The 23,168-nt window shown below is 40.4% G+C and overlaps 1 protein-coding gene and 2 long non-coding RNA genes across 3 annotated transcripts; 1 reads left to right on the forward strand and 2 right to left on the reverse strand.

The window, feature by feature from the left end:
• Positions 1–452: 452 nt before the first annotated feature.
• LOC119901399 lies at positions 453–6,209 on the forward strand. Its single transcript, XR_005444187.1, has 2 exons — positions 453–886; positions 5,825–6,209. It is a non-coding gene; the product is annotated as an uncharacterized LOC119901399 (long non-coding RNA).
• A 9,218-nt stretch (positions 6,210–15,427) lies between these two features.
• Positions 15,428–17,742, reverse strand: LOC119901366 (granzyme D-like). The gene is made up of 3 exons (XM_038716994.1): positions 17,639–17,742; positions 17,250–17,418; positions 15,428–16,800 (listed from the first exon to the last, which is right to left on the reverse strand). The coding sequence occupies exons 1-3, from the start codon at positions 17,694–17,696 to the stop codon at positions 16,482–16,484; spliced, it is 546 nt and encodes a 181-aa protein (XP_038572922.1). The 5' UTR covers positions 17,697–17,742; the 3' UTR covers positions 15,428–16,481.
• A 1,537-nt stretch (positions 17,743–19,279) lies between these two features.
• LOC119900925 lies at positions 19,280–21,887 on the reverse strand. The gene is made up of 2 exons (XR_005444127.1): positions 21,565–21,887; positions 19,280–19,675 (listed from the first exon to the last, which is right to left on the reverse strand). It is a non-coding gene; the product is annotated as an uncharacterized LOC119900925 (long non-coding RNA).
• Positions 21,888–23,168: the final 1,281 nt, after the last annotated feature.

Here is a 23,168-nt window from a genome sequence, read left to right on the forward strand (position 1 = left end):
TGTATCCTCTTTGTAATGTAAAGAAAACTGACACCTCTGTGTTTAGTGCCAGAAGGACAGTTTTTTGACTGTTTCATTGACACTTAAGATAGGGTGTCAACCATTTTGTAGACAAGCCCTGTCTCCATGATTAGTTTAGAGCAAAAGACTGTTTATTCCTGTAGATTGAAGGGGGTTTCACGTCTGGGAATTGGCGCTCTTTTGTTCGGCCAAAAGTAACATAGAACAGTAAGGTACACCCTTCCTAATTGGGTGACGAAGAAGTAACCAAACGACCAATGGCTATGGTCCTGAGCCATTTGGAGGAAAAGACCCGCCCACATACCTGGAGGATATTAACAATTAATTTTGTGAGAATCAGGACTGTAAGCTGTAAATCTGAAAAGAGGAACAACTTTCCAGTCCACTGCAGTGTTTTTGTTTCATGTTTGTTCTGTAATGCCATCTTTTATTCACCTATTTTTTAATTATATTTTCTTGTTAATTTTCATCGGATCCAGCCTCTCCTTTCTCAAAATCGGAAAAAACGCAACAGCAGCACCACTGGCCGAAGTGCGCCTGGCGCTGCAGGTAAGCCAGCACTTCTAGGACAGATATCCGGATCCACCGCCATGCGCGTTGCGTTCACCAGCAGAAACCCATTCCTCTCACCATTTACTGTAGCCATCGTGCACCATTGTTTATCTTCATCTGTAGCAGCAGCTGGCATGTGTTCCCGACTCTCTCCCTCCGTTGCAGCCGCCGCGCGTTCCCAACCTCCACTACTCGCCGCAAGCCGCACGGCAACGTATGAGACATCCACCGGGCTGGGTGTCGAGTCCTCGGTGTCCAGACAACAGAAGCGGGAAAGGACACTGTGCCTCCGATCCACAGGCCCACTGGCGAGGTCTCTGCATTCCTCAACTCGTTGAACTTGAACATCAAATGCAGTTGTTAGCCCAGGCTGGTTTACACTAGGGCACGTTACTCTGTCCACAATGTTTGAATTTGGACCAGGGCACTGATGAACATCACCAGAGAGGAGCAGACAGAGTGTAATGATAAAATGGTTGCTTGTGTGGTATTTGGCTTGGTAAGGTTGTTGAGTCTTATGTTGACCTGAGTTGAATGCATTAATCATAGCATTTTTCCTGTAAAACCTAATACCTTGATTGTAGTTTAGAAGGATAGATGCAGAGAAATCGCGCTTTTCACAGATATAATTTATATGCGTCATTTCTGTCTAGCACTTATTCCTGTAGGCTTTTCTTCATCAATTCCGTTATCCTGTCTGAGCTCAAGGTGCAAAATAGACTCACTTATTAAGAGTCTGTATGTCTGCTTCAGTGCCAGCATGTGTGTCTGTGTGGGTGCTCTCACGTGATTTATGTGTAGGTTGTTCTGTCATCTCAGCTCCTGTGTCCAAACCAGTCTGTTCCTTCTCTGGCCCAGGTTCCCCCTCCTCCAATCAATCAGCCGTTTGAATATTTTAATTCCCAGGGCAATCTCTAGCCCAGAGTCTCGTTTTTTTTCTGTTGTTTTTTAAACAAGCGTCAGACATACCACGTCCTCTTCCTCTGTCTCTACGACCACGACCCCTGTCTCTTCCTCTTCCTCTTTCTGGTTCTGATGCAGATGTGCCATTTACAGCCTGTCTTTCTGCTGTGCCCTTTGATGAGGAAATCTTTAGCATGGATGTCTTTGAATAATCTCCAGATGTTCATGTTGATTTCTGGTCTCAGGCCGGTGAGGAAATTATTTCTGATACTCGCTTCCCATGGGGTGATGGAATGCGATGGTCCCATCACATCTAGCTTCGTCAGACCGCTGTGGATTTCATGAAGCTCAGCGAGTCTGTTCAGGAAGTCTGTTACTTTGTCATCACGTTCTTGTGTGCACCCTGTCAATAATGTGCCCAGTCAGCTTCCGGGGAAATAGTGTTTCTATTTTCACCAGTCTATAGGCTATGTTCTTTGCTTCATCCAAGGAAGGTTTAGTCAGTCTTATTTCCGCTGTGGGATAATCCAAGATTCAACAGTCGTCTCATTTCAGCGGTTGTGGGTCTGAACTGTTAGCAGAAAATCAATCAAAATGTTCAACATATATTACTCCACCATCCTGGACTCGAGGAAGCTGTCGTGATGCTTCCTTCATTTCGCTGTACACCAACGGTCTATGGACCAGCTGTGAGTTTCCATCTCCAGACGCCACTTCCATCATGGGGGCTGTCATATGGAAGTTTGAAAATGAATTGGATCTTTGTCTGTAAACTGTGTTGGCTCTGGTGTGGGCCGGGCTGGGATGGCTGGGGGTGAATGGTGCTTTAAAGGTTGTCCCACCTCTAATTGTACCTTCAGAGTGTCTAGCTGTCTGATGCTAAAACTGCCTGCTGCTGGAAAACCACATAGTTTTAACCACATGTCCAGTTGGTCATTGCTTCCTAAACCATAGTTAGCAACCATGTAATTAATATTGTGAGTGTTCATTACTGAAGGATCGTGTTGCTTCTTACTGTTCGTTAAACCTATTTTCATTGGTTTGTTATGTAATGTAATAATAATAACTCTCTTTAACTCTAGGATCTTACATTTAGAATTAGTTCTCTCTAATTCTTATGTTTTAAATTTGGGAGGTTGTTTTAGTCTTACAGTTATAAGGACCTTGAAGCCGTCTGCTTGGGAAAAGTTTGTTAACAGATCTGTAATTTGAGTTTTTCTCTAATAATGCATATCATCTCAAAGAGAAATGTTATCCCTGAAGTCTGGATAACACAGGGAACAGAGATATTTTGACTGTTACGTTTACACAGATTTAGTGCCACATTACACATGAGTCTAACTGAGTGCAGGATTACATGCAATATGTTTGGAAATGGTATTTAGGAAATTCCCATTACATGCTCCTCTCCTGCTTGACTCCTCGTGTTTTCATCATCCCCGGAGTCAGAGTCCTGGTTGGAGCCACTGTAAATCACCTCCGTACTGTATTCCCTGCTGCACAGTTACACTTTAAAACAGTCTGTCTCTGTAATAAACCTGAATGGAAACCTCTTCTAGAAAAATCCAATTCTAATTTGAATGGACCTCTGCGCACTAACTCAGTCCTCAGACTCGGGGCCAATCTGTTGGGTCATTTGATGGAGCAGCAACTGTTCCATTAGGGTCTGAGCTGCTTGTATCTGATGCTGGCTGTACATCTCTGGCTGTGCTCGTACTGGCTGAGACTTCTTGTGTTTCACCTGGGTCTGTGTGACTTGCTAAAGACGTCTGCACTGGGTTGTGCTAGTACTGGCTGAGGCTGGATGTGCTTGTGCTAGGTGACAATCCAGCATCTACTCTACTGACAAACTTAAGCTAAATTATAGAAAACAATACTTGCTAGATATGAATATGATCAGCTTCATCAGGCCCATTCAAAATTGACTGAATATATTATCCTTATTATTTACTGAGAGATGTGCATGTTGCCCAGATGCGCCCACTATTCAACACTGTAACAGAGCTCAACAGTGAGGTTCCGTAAGTAAATATCCCATTCATATTCTGTATTGGGATTTTGTTTATTAACCATAATTTCTTAACCATCCGATGTAGACTAAATATTACTGCTCCTCTAAAGGTTAGGCCTACATCTAAAGCTAGTAAGCAACCCTGGATAAATGACAGTATTCGCAGCCTAAAAAGGGAATGCAGGAAAGCAGATCGCAGATGGAAAAAATCCAGTCTCCAAGTCCATTACCTCAGTATGAAGGATTTATTAATTAACTACAATAACATGGTTAAGGATGCGAGAACACACTATTTTTCTGAACTCTGAATTACTACACATAAACACAATCCCAGGTTTCTGTTTAAGACTGTGGATCAGCTGGTAAACCCAACCCCTCCTTGTGCCTCAGCTGGAAGTAATGATGACTGTGAATTGTTTTAATCTTATTTTACCAATAAGGTGGTGTCAATTAGAGCTTCTATTACCCCCGCGGCCTCTTACTCAGAGGTTCCTCACCAGAAACAAGAGAGTTTTAAAATGAGAGTGTCCTCCAGCCCACTTGATGTAATACCTACAAAGTTTTTACTGAAAGTAATGGATTCTGTTGGGCCCCATTTGATCTCTGTTTTCAACAGCTCCCTATCTACTGGTTGTGTTCCTGATTATTTTAAAACGGCTTGCATGAACCCACTTTTAAAGAAACCTGGTTTAGATCCCTCCCTCCCACATAATTTTAGACCAATTTCAAAACTGCCTTTTATTGCAAAGATTCTAGAAAGAATTGTGTCCAAACAGCTGCTCACTGTACTGGAAAATAACAAAATATTTGAAAAGTTTCAGTCTGGTTTCAGGAAGTACCACAGCACTGAGACTGCCCTGCTTAAAGTCACCAATGACCTTTTAATGTCTGCTGATGAATGTGCTCAGTCCTGGTAATCCTGGACCTTAGCGCTGCTTTTGACACCAATGATCACAACATCATGTTAGACAGACTGAGGCACTGGGTGGGGATCTCTGGTACTGCCCTAGAATGGTTTTCATCCTACCTGTCAAATAGGAAGTTTTGCGTGTCTGTAAACAACTATGTCTCCTCGTTCTGTCCAGTTAAATATGGTGTGCCTCAGGGTCGGTCTTAGGACCCATTTTGTTTTTCTTGTATCTGCTTCCCCTTGGACATATTATCCATAAACATGGCATTTCTTTTCATATTTATGCTGATGACACACAAATAGACTTGCCTGTCAAATCCACAGACCCTGGAACGCTGAGTTCACTTAACAACTGCCTTTGTGAAGTTAAAAAATGGATGTCAAATAATTTCCTCCAGCTGAACTCAGACAAAACAGAAATCCTGGTCATCGGGTCTCAGCAGATGGCAAAACAAATACTGCCATCTGCTGGTTCCCTAGTAAATCACATTAAGCCTGTGGCAAAGAACCTTGGTGTTTGGTTTGAAAGTAATTTAAATTTCGAGCAGCTCACCACAAAGATTGTTCAATCATGTTTTTATCAACTTAGAAATATAGCAAAAATTCGATCTATGTTAACTTTTAAGGACACCGAGACCATTTTACACGCCTTCATCTCATCACGCCTGGATTATTGCAACAGCCTTTTCACCTGTTTAACCCAAAAATCTATTGATCGACTCCAGACTGTCCAGAACTCAGCTGCCAGGCTTTTAACCAGAACAAAGAAATATGACCACATTACTCCTATTTTAGCTTCATTACACTGGCTCCCAGTATGTTTTAGAATTGACTTTAAAATTTTATTGATCACTTTTAAAGCTCTTCATGGCCTCTCGCCTTGTTATATTTCTGAACTTTTGGTCCCATACACACCAGCACGTACCTTGAGATCCTCGGGCAGAGGTCTGTTGTCTGTTCCAGAGTCTCGACTGAAAACTAAAGGGGACAGAGCGTTTGCTGTCAGGGCCCCGAGGCTCTGGAACAGCCTGCCCGAGGAAATCAGGTCAGCTGAGTCAGTGAACTCTTTAAGTCCCTTCTTAAAACATACTTTTATAGGAGAGCCTTTCCCGATCTTATTTGACTTTATTTTGTCCCTTTTATTTTATTCTATTTTACTAATTTTATATTTATATTAAACGTGTATTTTATTCTTTTCTATGTTTTCATGCTTTTATCTTGTATTGGTTTTGTATTATTGTCTTTACACTTGTTAAAGCACTTTGTAACTTGTTTTTGAAAAGTGCTCTACAAATAAAGATCATTATTATTATTATTATTATTAGACTTACCACTAGCTACAAGATTGTGATACAACAGTATATGCTTGTAGAAGCCATAAGTCCGTTTATCAACCTTGTTTTAAGAAAAATGTGTTTTATTTTCAGTTACAGAGAAGTACTACACTACCCACAGTCCTCAAGTGTAACAGCAACGTGCCAATACTGGAACAGCTTCACATCTCTGGGAAGACCACTTGCTACTTCACCACCTGGACACCCAAGCAGTGTGTGATGATACCCATCTCAAGTGATGACTTCTGGCGGCATACTTTGGTGATCTTGAAGTCCTTCTACAAGGATCACATGCTGTCAGTGGACTAAAACTTTGTTTCTAAATAGTTAATAATATTAATTTCTCTGATCTGTTCACCTTTGTACATCCTAGAGGATATCCATTTTTCAATGTAGTTTTTCTACAGATGTTCCAATGGTGTATTTCTTATTTTATTTGAACCTAATGATCCAAAATATTAAAGAAATCTATCCTTCATTAAGGTCTAAAAAGTACACAACACTTTCTTTCAATGTTATGCCATCTGAAAAAATGAAAAAACTTCACAGTCTCACTTACTGCGACTGGTGGTCAAATTATTTGGTGACGTGTTAAAACAATGTGTACAAAAGATATATTAGAAAGCTAAACAGATTATTTGGTTAAGAAAGCAAGACCTGTTAAGTTGAAAGCCCACAAACCACATGAAGGTACAGCCACGAGTGGGGCGTTGACAGGGGTGTACTGAGACTGAAATTCAGCCCGGGTGTGACGGAAAGGTAACAGCAGTCACCCCACCCGGATTCGAACCTGGGTCTACAAACATGCAACTTGACCCCAACACCAAAAAGCCAGGCTCGTTGGTATGGCAGTCACAGCACATACTCAACCGTAGTGACAGTGGTCCGTCACACTGCCCTCCCCTTCAGGAGACACTTACAGTCGCTTACAGTCGTACTTCTCCCATCTCAGGGTGCCCCCACTCACTACTCCTTCACCCATCTCTGGGGTCCCGCACACCTCTGACAATTTCATGGCAAGCCATCCCACTTCTGACACCATATGTGACAGAAAGGCAAGGGCAGTCACCCCACCCATATTCGAACCCGGGTCTACAGGGTACCAAACATGCAACTTGACCACGAGCCAGGCTCGTTGGTATGGCAGTTACAGCGCATACTCATATGTAGTGATGGTGGTCTGTCATACCAGGACTGAGTCAGAGAGGCCTTTTATGCAAGTATCCTTTGGGGGTGCGGAGAAAGATTTCTTTTTCACTTTTGATACATATGTTATTTTTGTTGTATACAGTGAATCAGATTATGCTGAAGACCTTCAAGAAACTTTATGATGACACCTGCCTCCTTAGTTTGTATAAGCAAGGCACCACTGCACTGAACAAGACCAGGTCAGGCAAGCCTCAGTCACTCAGTGTGCTAAAATACTAAAATATAATAAAAACCTTCAATGCAGTCCCATAAAATAGAGCAGTATGTATGTGTGTGCATAAAAATCAAATCCCTCATCTTCAGCTCTGAGTAGGCATATCCCTGCTCAGCTTCTCCTGTGCTGAACCCTCTGCTTGTACTCATTGTATAGCTACATATGAATGAGAAAAACATAAGTAATAAAAATAACTCACAATAATCCATTTTCTAATTCTACAATATGATTGCCTACCCAGCCCTGCACATGCACATTCAGTTGCCTGTTGTCTTATTAATTCTTATTTTAGCACCACACATTTCCTTTTCCTCTTTCTTTCTTTTCACCCTATTTATTTATTATATTTATCAGATTTCAGGAAAAACGGGGATCAGTCCAGTATGGGAGGGCCACTCATATCTCCCTTCAATATTGAAAGTATTAGTTTGGCCCAGTCTGACAGACACACAGACAGAGTTCCACTGCAGCTGATCAACCGGCTATTTCAGTCAATTAATGTGTGTTATCCTGGCTAATTAAACAATAAATATGACTGTCAATTTATTAGAAAGAAAAGAAAAAGTTAAATAGCATACAGAGCAATAAAAAGTACTCTACATTTGATCCATGCTATAGGAATAATGTTGTAGATATAAGCAATTTTACTGGCACATCAAAATGTCTGCTGTGAAAAAGGCCCATAAAACCCTTTGTAGCTGCACAAATTAGGCATATGTGTCATCAATCATCTGTATGGCCAAAAGTAAGAGGACATCTCTCTGTAAGGGTGTTCACATAGTTGTGTCATTTTATTTTATTATTTTGAGAGAGACACTATGTCTGAATTTCTTTTCTATCATGTGCTTTTGTTTAAATATGTGGGGCCCATCAGTGTTTATAAAGTGTTGCATACATTATATAATAAATACATTTTTATTTGCATAATGATTAAAAACAATGTGCAATGTCTTTGGAAAGGTTAATCTCTTTGTCAACCTCCCATGATTCGAAAATGGTGTCATGTTAACAACGACTCCTTCTGGCACAAATGTCTCAGATAAGAAATCTTTTAAGTATAAGATCACCTGAAATGGAGACATTTAGAATTCCACTCTTAGCCACAATGTCCTTGTCAGAGACTATTCCAGGATGCAGTTTGTTGCTGTATATTTTCACAGCAAGATTTTTGAATTAATGTATTCCTATGTATGAAGAGTAGGTGCACTTCTGAAGGTCCATGTAGGCTGAAGTAGCAACTTCTGTGCAATCTGTGAGTATCCTGCAGTTGCTATACATCAGGAATAAAGACAATAAGCTTGACAGGTTTTTTTCCTGACTCAGCACAGTGTTCATGGTGTCCTTAAACCACAACTCATGGAGAACATGAATGAATGTAAGTATTCTATTTGTCACACAAGTGCAGCTACATTGGAAGAGCTGAGCACGATGCACGTTGGTGTAGATATGATGGAGCTTCATGAGAGTCATGAAGATCTGGTCATCAAGTGACAAATATTCCACCTTCCAGCCAGCATAATAAACAATGGACTCTTTAAGGGGCCTTTCACACCTCAGAATGTTCTTGCTGTATTTCCTATCTACTAATTATTCAATGTGTCATAGGATTTCCTATGGCCCACTATTCAATATAGGATAGGATATAAACCTATCAAGACTAGGCTAACTACATATTTTCCCCTCAGAATCAGACGATGTCCTACATACCACAGCGATTATAACAAGCAGCTCAGCTCAGCATTATTTTGTTTGTTTGTTTTTTTACACAAACATAACACATCATAATATACACAATATAGGCTATGGTGAAATGTCAGGAATGTCTCCATGGACAGCGTAGGAGGTACCATGTAGTAAGGCCTACTCATAAAATGCACGACCTTTCTTTGTCCTGAATAAGCTGTAAGTCTTCAAATTATGGTAGGCCTGCTACTTAATTAAAGAATTTTCCATTATAATCAATTGTAAATAAAATCTTTATTTTTGGTACAGCATCTCTGATTTCAGTTTACTCTGTGTCTTCTGCATCGGGGTCACATCCGTTTGAAATGCTCTTGTATGTTTATCTTGTCTGTAATCAACATGACGTACAGATTAATATCATGAAACATTTCCTCTGCCTGAATTGTGAAACAGTAATAAGTCCAATCTTATTTTCAGTTGTGTTTAGGGGCCAAAATGGAACCCATGCCCTTCACCACTATTCACTAACAAAGATACAGATGACTTTCTGCATTTATTAAAAAGGTTTTTCTTTTCTGTTATTTCTCCCATTAACTGTTGTTATGGATACATCGCTAAGTGTTCTATTAAGGTACAATAGTGTTTCAGTTCGCAAGTAAACTGATTGAAGCAGGGTTTGGACCACATTGCTCAAACTTCCCAGACAATGAAGTACAAAAAATAACGCATTAGGACACAGTATAAATTCAGAGAACAGGTTGTTCTTCATTTGCAGTGTTGTGATTGTTAAAAAGGTAACAGCTACAGAGAGAAACCATGCTGCACTGCAGTGATAACTCTGTGCCTTTATTGGTATTAGCACAGTGTACATTTTTAAGTGGTTTATAGGTACACCGAAACCTTAAAGGAGGCTCTACAGAAGAACCACAGCACCATGCCTATTGATCCCACAGCTTTATTGTTTATTCCGCAGTTACCTCCACAAGGTTCCACCCTCTGTATTAAACCTAATACTACATCCCCCCTTTATAAACAAAGGATATTCCCTGTGCAGTCGCAGGAATAAACAATAATAAGCCCTTTCAAACTGCAAATAGAAGGCTCTTCAGCTTACCTCTTATCCAGTTGGGTTGGCAGATGTTTCAGGAGCCACAAAGGTTGGCGAGGGATGGTGCCCATTTCTTTGCAGGGCACCCGTGGGTGTCTCAGTGATGAAGGACTTTGGCATGCCAGCAGTAGACACCAGTGTCTCTCTCCATCAAGTCTTTGGCATGTCATGTGCTCTGTGTCTTCAATCATAGTTCTGCCGCTGGTTTTGTCTGTACCCCTGTTTTGTCCTTCGAGTTCTCCGTGCCAGATTGAGCTGGGATGTAATAACAGGAACTGGTATTCTTATTTTCCTTCCCATCAGAAGTTCAGTGCGACTGTGTCCATTTGCTAGAAGAGCAGGGCAGTAGGCCATGATGGTGAGATAAAGGTTGCTGGATTTCTTGAGACTTTTGATTGTCCTGTTGTGGATGTCAGTTTGGCCACTTCAAAATATCTTGAGAAATATTTCACAATGACCAGGTAATGACCAGGTTTTGTGTAGGAAACAAATGTGCTCCTACAGTAGACCATGGCCTAGGCAGGAACTCAGCTGGTCTAATTTTTATCGCTGAGATTGAGATTCTGTCATGGCTGCACATGTCACAGTTTTCTATAATTTGTGTTAGCTCTCTGCTGAGGCCTGGCCACCACACTGAACGTTTGGCTCCCTCTGTTTTTTGTTTTTACCACATGGCCCTAGTGCAGCTTGGACAGCATGTCTGCCCTGAATTATGCTGGAATGACTATCCTTCTGCCATGTAGTTGCACACCATTTTGGACTGTGAGATCACCTGAGAATGGCAAATAGGGCTGGAACACTCTTTCAGTAGAGAACTTGTATGGCCATCCTTCTGCACAGAACTTGGATTTATCTTAGCCTCTTTCTGTGTCTGTCAGACTTACTATGGCATAGTCAACACAAAGGTTGATTTCCTCCTTCAGCAGTCCCTATGCAGTGGGCCTATTGCTGTTCAGTGCTGCTGGGGGCTCTTGAAGCATATGCCACAGAAGAAAGGCGTGACAGCACCCTCTGCAGTCTGTCATCCCGTCTGTGTGGCTCCCAAAATGAGCTCATCATCCATTTGACACAGAACACCCTTCAGGCTGCAGGATGCGTGACTTGTGTTTCTGGAAGTGTTCTGGTGCTGACGAGATTCTAAAGCACAGGCGATTGTAACAATCAGCCGAGATGACTCCTTGGACAGTGGAATCGGTCAAAATCCTGCGATGGCGTCTAGCTTTGAAAACTCTTTGGCCCCAAAAAGCTGTCCTAAGGTGTGTTCAGCTGAAGGGAGGGGATGCTTCTCTCTCACCCCTGATTTGTTCAGCTCAGTGAGATAAGTGCATATTCTCACCTTGCCCATGCCTGTGTGTTTAGGCACCACCACCATCGGCACACACCATTCAGTAATATAACTTCCTGTTGCTCTATACGGTCGAGCTCCTCTTTAAACTTTGGGGGAGTGGGAGGTAGATGCACCTGGCTATTGAGAGGGAAATGGGCTGAGCACCTTCAGTACAATACTGTACTCACCCTGCATTTGCCCAATCCAGGCAAAACTTTGGAGTCGAGGTTGACCAACTGCAGTGCCACTGCAGCAAGCTTGCTTAGCAGTGGTATGCACAGGTCCTTCACAACATGTATTTCCTCCTCAGTTCTCTCACTGTTCTTACTGAGAATGGCTGTGAACTTCCCTTACACTGTCAGACGCATCCCTCCTGTCCCCAGCAGAATCTTTGTTGGCCTCTCCAGCCTGCAGAACTGGCCCTGGATGTACAGTGTTTGTGGTATTGTGCTGACATCTGCGCCAGTGTCAATTTTGAATAGTGCATTGAGATTATCTACATATATGTTTGTCATCCATGGACTGACATTTCCAGCGGCTGACAGTGAGCCCGGATATGCAACATCTTCATTTGTTCAATCACCGTTGAATTTCACACATTTTTTTGGTTTTGCACACCTTTTTCCTGTAGTTATTGCACATTCCCTCCTTGGCAGGACATTGTTGCTGGCTATTCCCTCTTGCATCACTGCATGTTCTGCATTATGGCAGGCTTTCCTGCTGTTCTTTCTTGTCTGTCTGCCTAATTGCTCTGAACGTGGGCTGTTGCACTGCTGTGATAACACACTGTTAAGCTGCGTGTTGAATATATCCGCTAAAGTGAAGTTTAAGCATTTATTGTTGCTTCTTCACCTGCTCACTCTGTCTAGCTTTGTTAAAGGGGCAATATGTAGTTTTCAGCGGCCACTGTTGGTGCGGTTTTAAGATTTCAACCAGGTGTGTACCTGTGCGTGTGCTCAGCTTGAACTCATGAGCGAGAATAATCCAAAACACAGCCGCTTTAATACAGAGATCCCACAATAAACATGAAAACACTGGCATGGCGGCTGCTTTTCATATAGACATGTTGAAGCTGTTATTACCAATGTTGGCTACGTTCAGACAGCCCATGTGACCCAAATCCAATTTTTTTGCCCATTTGTGACTCACACTTGATCTTTTTATGACAGTGTAAACAGGCCAAGTCACATGGAATCTGATCTTATCCAGTTCAAATTTGGGCCACTATATATATGTGGTCCAAATCCGATACAGATCACGTATTTTTAAATGCGACTTCAATCTTGACATTCGGAATTGATACGACTTTGACGTCACTCTAGAGCAGCTATTGTCACAGTTATGCTGTAGACGGAGCTGCGGTGAATGAAAAAGCTCCACAAAACCCATAATTAAACATGTGGCTATCCTTCTTCTCTACCTTGCTATCATCTGCTCACAAATTCCCTTTATTCCACTTCTGAGTTAGGCGTATCTGCACTTGTCTGTGTGGACACAGTTGGGAGAGAGAGAGGGACGGAGGGAGTGAGTTGTGTGGCAGTTGCGTGGCAGGTGCGTTTTACAGCGCCAGAAACCGGTATGAAAAGGACAGAAAGTTGTGAACAGTTGTCATTATTCGGGAGAAATGTGACCCGTGAGAGGACAATGAATAGCAAGTATAAGCTAACCAAAGCTAACCTCTGTTGCTCCTTGTTGACTTCTGTGCAACAGTGTGCTGTGTGTGATGTTGTGTTATTCTCCTACGCATGTGGGTCACAGTACAAACTGAAGTCTGATACGGGCCACATTTAATAATGTGAACTGTCAAACAAAAAAATCTGAAAATCTGGAAAAATTCGGAATCCGGAATTGAGCATTAAGGCCTGCAGTGTGAACGTAGCCTAAGTTAACGTATTGAGGGAAGTAGCTACTGCGGTTAGTTTGTTAGACTGAGGACAGGGCATGTGTTGACAATGTGCCTTTAAATTTGAAAGAAATAATGATTTGACATTTATCGTGTTAATTATTGATATCAAATGACATATTTTAACGTGATAACATTTTTGGCCACAACGCCCAGCTCTACCTTTAAGTAGATAGTAAACATGGAAAAGGAGTGTGGAATAAAGATACTTAAGTTGATTTCAGGTTTTAGTGTTTGTATGTGGGTGCTTTAATGGGAATGTGGATCTTTCAGATCAGTTTGAGAAGTACAGTACATATGATCTCGTTCCACATTTAATTGTGTGTCATGTAATGTGGGGAACTGGTCTTAGTCTTGACTCAGTTTCGCCCTCCCTCAGTCTTGGTCTCGATTTGGTCTCAGCCCCTGCTCTGGTCTTGGTCTTGACTTGGACTCGGTTTGGGCAGTCTCGACTACACTATCCTTGATGTTAATGCGTGACTCTGCTGCAGGTCGGTAGCAGTTCAAGTTGACATGTTATGTTGTTGAAGTGAGCTGTTAGCCAAAAAGCTAAAGGAAGAATGGAGAATAAGGGAGATGGGTGATCTTTTGACAGCTGTAAGTACTGCCATTATCATGTCAAAGTGCAAAGAACAAACTTTGTGTGACCAGCAAAAATCTTTCAACAGCGAACAATTCTACATCTAATTAATATCTACTAAAGCAGCACAGCAATGTGAAACTCACCGGCTGCTACTGCTAGTGGTGCATGCACTCGGTAGAGAGTGGCGCTAAGCAATGTTTTGTGTTTTGTATAAACACTGATTACTGCTCTTGCAGTGACTTAACCAGCGGTGAGTAAGATATAGTATAAATATGTTATTTGTTAAGCTTTGAGGAGAGGAAAAGCCCGCTAGCCACTAGGCAAATTTATGCAGTTTACAATGTCATAGGCGAAGCTAATAATTTTGAACATAAAATAAATCTTGACAGCCGAATTGTATGCTTATGTTAAATGTGATTGTTAATAAGGCATGTTTAATGTGTGGTGGAGTCAATTTAAAGTTAACTTTGCTGCACTTAACGAGTAACAATTATTTTATGTGTGTTTTTTCCTTTATTGCCAAAAAACACTGAAGAAAGAGCAGGTAGCATGAAGTGGCCATCACTTGCATCTTTGTCAGAGGAGGATAGAAAGAAGAAGAAGAAGGAGACGAAGGAGAGCAACACAGAAAATAACCAAAAACAATATAAATACTTTTATATTTCCCCTTACATTCCTTCTTGTTTATGTGTAAATACAGAATGGGAGAACAGCACATAGCTTGTTGTTACTGTGTGATTATAGAGCATGGGAGAACAGTAGATACTTTTATTACAGCCCACACCCCTAGAAGTACTGTGTAACTACAGGATAACAAGTGGAGAACATTCAATATTTTTACAACTATCTGCTTACCTTATTATTCTTGTGTAATGTGTTTAAAGAATGAAAATAAATACTAGGTTCATCTGTACCCCATTAAACATTTAAGATTAGTTATTTTTGATCCTCCTTCATATACATTTGGAGTGGTAATTGTCATGAGTTGTAGTTTTTGCCATTTGTTTCTGGTGTCCTTCTGTTTACCTGTTCTTCTTGTTTCCTTGTCCTTAGTGTTTATGTCTTGTCTGGTGTTCTAGCTCGTAGTCCTGTGTTGTTTTGATATTGCTTTGGTTTGGTAGTCTACTTGTTATATTGTTTCTTAGTCACTGCCTTAACTCTTGTTCCTGCGTTTTAGTTCTTTGTCCTTGTTCCCAGTCCTGTACCTTAGTTCATGTTAAGTGTTCACTCTGGTCTGTTTTGTGTTCAGTAACCTGTGTTCCGTCTGTTCCCCCGGTTGTCACTCTGCCTGCATGTCAGTCTCTCTGTTTCCCTCTGCTCACTGTCTCTCTCTGCCTGCCTCGTTAATCTCATGTCCTTCACCTGTGTTGCTCCCGCCCTGCTCATTAGTCCCTGTGTGTGTATATATACCTGGTGTCTCTGTCTTGTCTTTGTTGGGTCATTGTATGTTGTCACCCTGTGTAGCAGTGTGTTTCGTGTCGTCAGCCTCACTCGTCGTGTCTCCCTGTTTCCCTGCCATTATTGGATTTTGTATGTTGGACAACCTTTGTTTTTGGACTCAGTCAATCAGCCACTCTGTTTGTAAGTGTGCTCGCCTTTTGTTATATTAAAACCACCAAACTATACCTGCTCCGCTCTGTGTCCTGCGTTTGGGTCCTCCAACCTGCCTCCACACCACCGATCGTGACAGTAATAAAGGAAGGCGGCCTTATTTAATGCCTAAACAATCTCTAAAACAGAAAACAAAACGTAATGTATAATTAGAAAATTAAGAAAAAGGCTTTTAGTGTCCACTTTGACCACTCTTTGCCAAATTGAAAAGGTTTAGAGCTTATAAAAGAGAGGAAAACATCAGTTCTGACTTGTAGAAGTGGCCAGTGGACCTATTTTTGCTGCATCATTACACTTTTTTCACAAGGAGGCAGTGTTGTCTTTTTGTTGAATAAATTCACACTCAAAGATGAGTGAACAGAGGTACTGAGAACATCGTGAGAGAGCAATAGTTTATTATTTAAAAAGATGGTAGGAAGACACACAAAGCAGTAATGTATGTAATGTATATAATATTGAATATAAGAACAGATGATATACTGTATCTAACTTCATATCCCATTTAAAAATTAAGTCTACAATAAGACTTCTGATTTATAGCCATACTTCATTTTTGGCCATGATTGGCTTGTTAAAGTCTAGCCTTAAAAAACCTGCATGTGCTTGATTTACATTTGTAATAAATGTTTATTAACAAAAAGTGTAATTAGTGATGTCCGTAGCCCCCTGCTGCAGAAAAATATTTTGAGTCAACGCACCAAACAAAATTATCATTTGTATAACCTGGAAACATAGTTGAAGATGAAGTAATGAAGCATTGCTGTGGAATTATTCTCCATTATTAGCCCTCCAATGTTACACAAACAGTAAATTCAAATATTGTGATTTGATCAAGTAAGTGATAGATCTAGTAGCGCTTTCCACTAGTGCTCATAATCAAACTGATCCAGCTTCTATAGTCAGGAATCTGACTAAAGGTTTGCTGGCCATTTGGGTATTGTGTGGTGAAGGACACCACCGCATATGCCTCCCCATCTTCACAGACCAAGTCTCCCTGGAAGTACATACACAGTATGCAGTGATTTCATCAACTCTGAATTAATTACTATGGTTGACCAACATATGTTGTCAATGTTATGTCAGAAAAATGTACATACCTCACCCGGTCTGGTCTATCCCTCAGAGCAGTACAAGTTGTGCTTACGATAATGCTCACTGTCAATGAGTGTTACATTGACTTCCATGAGTACTTCTACTACTAATTTCTCATTGTCATAACTTCCCCAACCAGAGACTATACATGACTTTGGGAGAGAACCATCATCCTGGCCTGCGAGAACAATTGGTCTCACATTTTTGCTGAATTTTGCCTTGGAGCTCAACATGAGGAACAGAAACGGATAAAAAAAAAAAAAACACAAATATGAAGTTGAAATATCAATTAAAATTTCCCTAGTGCTCACATGTGCCTGTTGTCTAATACATTTCCTGCTTAATTATTGTTCATGCCTACAGTATTTCACTCATCCTCTTGATAAATGCATTCAAGAGAGATTTGCAAATAACATAATGAAAATAAAAAATGGAAATTATGAAAAAAAAGCTTAACCAAATGTCAAAAAGCACAAGAGTTTAAAATACAATTCTTTTTTCTTCTACCTTAAGAAGCATTATGTCATTATTATGAATTATGTAAAATCAGTGTTGTTGAAGTCTTTATGTGGAAATGTTTGTTCCACAGAGATACTTTGTCCTTCACTAGTCTTACGGACATCGTGAACTCCCAGTAGTACTATGTGGGACCTGAAATGACAAAATAAAATGCAAAAACATGTTTTTCAGTGAGGGCATTGTGTAAATAAAATATGTCATTTATTGGTGCATTTTTTATTTGAAGTTTAACTACCCAAGAATTCCCAGTAGGTAAATATAAAGTGTGTTAAACTGATCCATTTTGGCAGTGGGCTGCAGTCATCACAAAATCCTCATTCAGAAGGAAGCCACCACAGTGTCTTGTAGTACCATCCGGCATGTGCCGCACCAAAAGCACCATGTATGGCCTGCTATGTGGCACAGCCTCATGACCCCCATAGATTTCCCCTGTATGAACTGGGAAAAAAGAAAGAGAAATTATTTATATATATTAACTCACAAAACTAAACTGACCATTGATGTCCTCACTATATGTGCCCAAACTGACCAAAGAAATTGATTAAAATAAACAGATCCATCCTCATGGACTGTATGTAGTGCCTCATGTGCTGTAGTCGAAAGCACATTCTGCAATGCAAAAGTATAAATACCACTGTAAATACGCTACTAAACTTACCTTGGCCATCAAGAGTCAGCACGAGTATCAGTATTACCAGTTTACAGTGGATAAACATGGTGAGATCAGTTCAGCTGATCTACTGAAAAGCAGTGGCACACATCACATCTTTAAATGCTTCCTTCTATCAGAGAGAGAAGTGTTGGTGTAGTTTGCATATGCTGTTGTGGCTTTGTACCACATTTGTGAGGAGGAGTGCTATTTCACCTCCACAGCATGACAAAGATTTGATTTTTCAAAGCACAAGTCTTAAGTTTTTAGACAATGTTTAATTAAGTAAATTTGGTATGCGTGTTAGATATACAATATGTAATGTAACATTATATTTGTGCTGGGATGAATATATGAATGTGGTAAATAAAAACATGCAGCCATAACACAAATACTGACTGTTCAAGTGAAGACTGAGGTCAGTAGGTAAGTAATGCTTTTTACTTAAGACTCTTTGTTTTTACAATTATCTGGCCTGGATTACCATTTCCATAAATTTACATTTCATGAAAAGCCACCTCTTAATCATGTCCGTGACCTCAAGTTATCTTCAAATTGAAAACCTGAACATAAATCAGACCAGTGTGTTGATCTGTAATATGACTGTTCATAATTTCTCCACTGATGCCTCTGTGTTAACACTCCATCCTCAAAGCTCTCTATTGGCATTTCATGTTCAAAGCTGTGGCTTTCTCAGCAGAGCCCCTGTGTTTGTCACACAGCCCCAAAGGTAACATTATTCTCATGTTATCACGCCATGTAAATAGGATTTGTATGAAAGTGAGGTTTGTGGAACTTAAAGTGAAATGTGACCCCATTCTGTAGGAGGGAAAAGGAGATCAGTCGGTAGATTGCATTTTTATAAACTAGCCTTATAGTAAAAGTATCTCTGTCAGTCCGTTTGTTTTAAGCAGTGAGCCACTTTAATAAACTCTTTATTAAAAAATGTATGTGTAACATAAATCAAACACAATTTATAAAATCTGTTTATAGCTTGTGGGTTCTTCAGACCTATTTGTTTCAGTTTGGCAAAAACGAAAGAAAATACACTTGTGTGGTACTGACTGTGTTTTAGAAATCAGTAAGAGATGAAAAGGCAAGCTGGATGTTAGCTCATAGCAATGACTGTGGATCAAACATGAATGAAACTCTGTAAAGAAAAGATATGAAGAGATTTGCAACACTGAAAACAGTGATGGCTATAACCTGTTCCCCTTTTTCCACAGTGTAGTCAAGCCTAAAAGTATGCAGCTTACTGACCACAGAGTACAGATTTGTCTGTTACATCACTTCTTCAGTCTAGACTCAAGTATGTCCACTTTATATCTTAGTCACAAACTTTATTGTAATTGTTTTGAATGATGCACAATAGAGTTTTCATGTGTTAAAGAAAGGGGGGAAAAAGGAGGTGGGGGAAGATGAGAAGGAAAAGAGTGGACAGGTTTTTGGGATGTGAGCTCCTGGAGTCCAGGGCAGTAATGGGAATTACAGAAGGAGATGCAGAGAGGAACTTGCTTGGTAGAACAGGACCTTTACGGTTAGCCCGTGACTTTTATTGGGAACACGGGGCTGAGAAGACTGGCTGGTTTAACCATTGGACACAGCAACAACGAAAGAGGGAATGTAATAACAGCTATTAAAAACCATCAATCATGGTGCAAATTACATGTTTATTAAGAAGAAAGGAAAATGGCAACAATAAAAGTCAACAGACAGAGACATTCATAAAACAGTCATGATAGATCGGAACTTGGATTTAACAGAAATCACATATGTTAACAGAGGTTTACAACCCAAGAGCCATGCTAACTCATGCCTGTGCTCTTATATATTATATTTTGGTCTCATATGTGTACGTGTGTGAGTATTTCCAATAAGCATGCGTTTCTTCTATTCTTTCTCACTGTCTGAGTCTGTACTGGGTCTGTTGTAGCCCAGCGTTCTGGAGGTGAATGTCGCCAAACAGAAGCACTTCTTGTCCACCAGCAAGGAGAGGTCTGGATTCCAACACTGTAGCTTAGCCTCTGTGATGGGGAAACGTCACCACTGTCAGAAGAAATAAGACAAATGTAAGACAACAGAAGTTTAACAGAACACTGATGATGCATGACCTCTGTACTTTAATCAATTTCAAAACTGAAACATAATCCAAGGTTATTTTGGGAAAAATGTAATTTAATAATTTTGTAGTTTAAGGTACAGAATCTATGTGCTCCTCCATCAATTTTTAAAGAATTTTCTAACGTTACGAGAGAGCATATTTGACGAACTGTGCTTACTTGAAAGATGAAATCTGCAATCAATAATTATTTTGTTTTATTAGTGAGAGCTGTAGCTTTCACACTTTTGTTCTTCTATCAATCTAGCATTTATCTATCTTCTCCTTTACCGTTTGTCCTACAAACTTCGTTTGTGCTATTACTTTTATTGCTGAGGCCTATGTATTTTTTGATTTTATTTTAATCTTTTTATTCATTTTAAAATGAATGTGTTTCAATGGGAGTAAAGACTTAACTTTCATCCAACCTACTCAACATTAATTAAGCTTACTGCTATGGCAGTGCAGTTACAGACTTATTTCTGGCAAGCTTAGCTCAGTTGGTAGGGTGTCAGACTAACTCCGAAAGTACACTGACTCCAGCTACAGCACGTTACGGATCCGTCCTCAACCTGGCGTCAACGTCTAGTTGAAGGGTCTCAGAAGCGTGTCAGCCTGTCCCACTTTATTAGCTTGTTATTAATTTGTCATTTTTGTGCTTCTACTACTTCTTCACAGCTCCCTGTGACCCTGCTTCGTTCCGTCATCTGCTGGCTGCATATCCCACAAGGAGCATTTCAGAATCAGAGCATTTTGTCTGCCCGATTTGGTGACATGTTTTGTTGATTTGGTAATCAGTGCTTGCTTTTTGTGCTTCTACTATGATTAAGTAGGCTACGTAGTTAAATGATTTCTTTTAGTGTCTGTTTTAACCGTGTTTATTGTTGTTTAAGATCGGGTGTCTCCACAGGGTGTTTTATTTTGAAAATTGACTGGATTCTCTATGCCGTTCTGTGTCTGACTTCCTGCCTGGTTCGATGTACTCTGTGCTGCTTGACGTGTCTTCAGTCAAAAATATATTGGCTACCTATTCTCTGCAGAGTGGACAGCCAAGTCTGGGACGCGCTGCGGCAAGTCTGGTGGACTCACAAGCATTGACTATAATGCTGCGTTCCATTTACCTCGGAAGTCGGAGGTCGGAGCTGGGAATGACGTCACACCCGAGTTGATGGCGTTGCAGTTAACAAGTCGGAAAACCTTGCTTAGCCAGCTGTTTGTTTACAACTAGCCAGGTTAGCTATTGATACACCGGTTGATTTAAAAAAAACGCATTGTGCGGTATTTACTCACACTAAACACTGTAGCAACACGTCCACATACAGCTGTTGGACAGCACTTTGTGTATAAACATTTCTATGGGTCACAAGTACACAGAAGTGCTAATAAATAGTATAAACTACAGCTCTCACTAACTGTTGATACCCCGACAGCCATCTTGGATCACGAAGTCGGGGTAGTGCGGTTCTCCCGACTTCCTGGGTCGGAAATCCGACTTCAGGGGGCTTTCCAGTTGAAAGTTCCAACTGGGAACTCGGAAATTCTGACTTCCCATGTCAAATGGAACGCACCATAATGGCCCTATTAATTCCGGCACAGCCGTGACACGACCAGAGTCAGTGGACTTTGCGGGCATCACCTTATAGTGCCACAACGGAGTTTGATCCCCAACTTCGGCAAGTCTAATGCTGGGTACACACCAAAAGATAATGACCAAATGATTTTTGGCCGATTCCCCCCCTTTCCGACAATCCTAGCTATGTCCCGATTATTTTGATGGTTCTACAGATTATCTTATCAGATTCTCCGTTGGTGTGAGGTGTGTTAAGAGTGTCCGAACCTGATCGAAAGAACGTCGGAGGCGCCTCGATCGATCAGAAATCCTGATGTGTGGGGGGATCCCCGAGGACAAACACGCGCACGTTCTGGAGATTATCACGTGAAACGAAACAATATCCAATCAGAAAGCAAGATGATTGAAGACGGAAGCATAAGAAACACAGTCATGGCGCAGCACAAGGTGAAATTAATGTGGACAGCAGAGATGGAGGATCAGCTTGTAGATTTGTGGCAACAGCACGAATGTTTGTTCAACGTCGCAATTTCTTCTTCCTGCATATCGTCCGCCATGCTTATTCTGAAGTTTCGCGAGATTTAGCGAGTTTTCCTGTGTTCACAGTCTAGACTCTGGTTGAAAATCTGTTTGTGTAGGAGCAAAACGGTTAAATCTAGGATTTTTTCTCCTCATGTTTGTGGTCTATAGCATTTTGAAAATCTTATTAGATGTAAAAAATCCTTTGGTGTGTACCCAGCATTAATTGGTGACTAGAGCCCAACCGATATGGGTTTTTGGGGGACGATGACGAAATGAAAAAGAACCGATTTATGAGCCGATATTTTTATTTTGAAATAATCAACGATCAGTGATTTTGTATAATAGTAGACTGTACTAATTCAAATAAATACTTTGTTTTGATAGCTGAATTAACATGATTTCCTACATTGTTCTACTGAATTATTGTGACTTAAATCTGGAAAGATCAGATCAAAGAATTGATATAGCACTAACAATCTGTAGCAAACTACAGAAGTAACTAAATATTTGATGCTACAGACATAATTCAGAAAATACTAAAACAGTGTAATTTGTGTATGGTGTGCATTTTCCCACAGCAACCATCATGGCAGTAAAATAGACCACAATAAACTGCTTATTGTTATCTTGATGCTGAACAGGAAACTACTGAACAAATGAGGGACATTTGCATGAGGTTACAAGATAGTGGTGCACTTAAAATTTCCTTTCTCAAAATTGAAGAGATTGGACAATCAGCATTTTCTTTTCTTTTATTGCATATACACGCATTTATTTGTACATTCTTCATTTTAAACAGATCATTAAATCTTCTGCTTAATAAGATATGAAATTAACGGTAATTTATCCCATTAAAACATACCATTAATTTATAACTCAATACGTGATGCCTAATAAAGGTCTACGTATAGATGTAGTATTGCAGTAAGAGAATAGCTGCCAAACAGGTTAGAGCATCTCCTAAAGACCTTTAGCCACTTGTTTTTAAGCCTACATGAATAAGAAAGTATTTTCAAAGCTGGAAAGGAATCCTGATAGACAGAGCCTGGAGAGAGTCTATAAGATGAGAAAGCATTCTCAAGTGGTGACTCAACTTGTGATTTTTATAAAATGTTTATCATAATAGGCTTTGACTGTTTATACTAAATTAGTTTGGTATGTGTTGTTCACATTAACTTTGACAGACATTGTAAAATGAAAACATAAAGAAAACTGGATGGAGGATGTAGAATTGAGGACTTATTTGGAGCTTTATTGACCTGACATACTGCCAATGAGCAGCTTTTACCTGACTGACATAGTTTAAGTGCCTCAAAGCCTCATTTCACTCCCTACTTTCCCTTTTTCTT

This window comes from Micropterus salmoides, unplaced genomic scaffold, assembly GCF_014851395.1.
Source record: "Micropterus salmoides isolate LMB-PRFRI ecotype aquatic unplaced genomic scaffold, ASM1485139v1 Ms_hic_scaffold_13, whole genome shotgun sequence".
In the NCBI taxonomy this organism is placed as follows: Eukaryota; Metazoa; Chordata; class Actinopteri; order Centrarchiformes; family Centrarchidae; genus Micropterus; species Micropterus salmoides.

Bases quoted from the DNA above. Each gene is read 5' to 3' on its own strand.
- LOC119901366 (XM_038716994.1), bottom strand. From the start codon at position 17,696: ATGTTTATCCACTGTAAACTGGTAATACTGATACTCGTGCTGACTCTT. The intron at 17,419-17,638 runs GTAAGTTTAGTA...CTTTTTTCCCAG, and splicing joins GCTGACTCTTGATGGCCAAG to TTCATACAGGGGAAATCTAT. The intron at 16,801-17,249 runs ACACACTTTATA...ACAATAATTAAG, and splicing joins TGCCAAAATGGATCAGTTTA to CAGGAAATGTATTAGACAAC.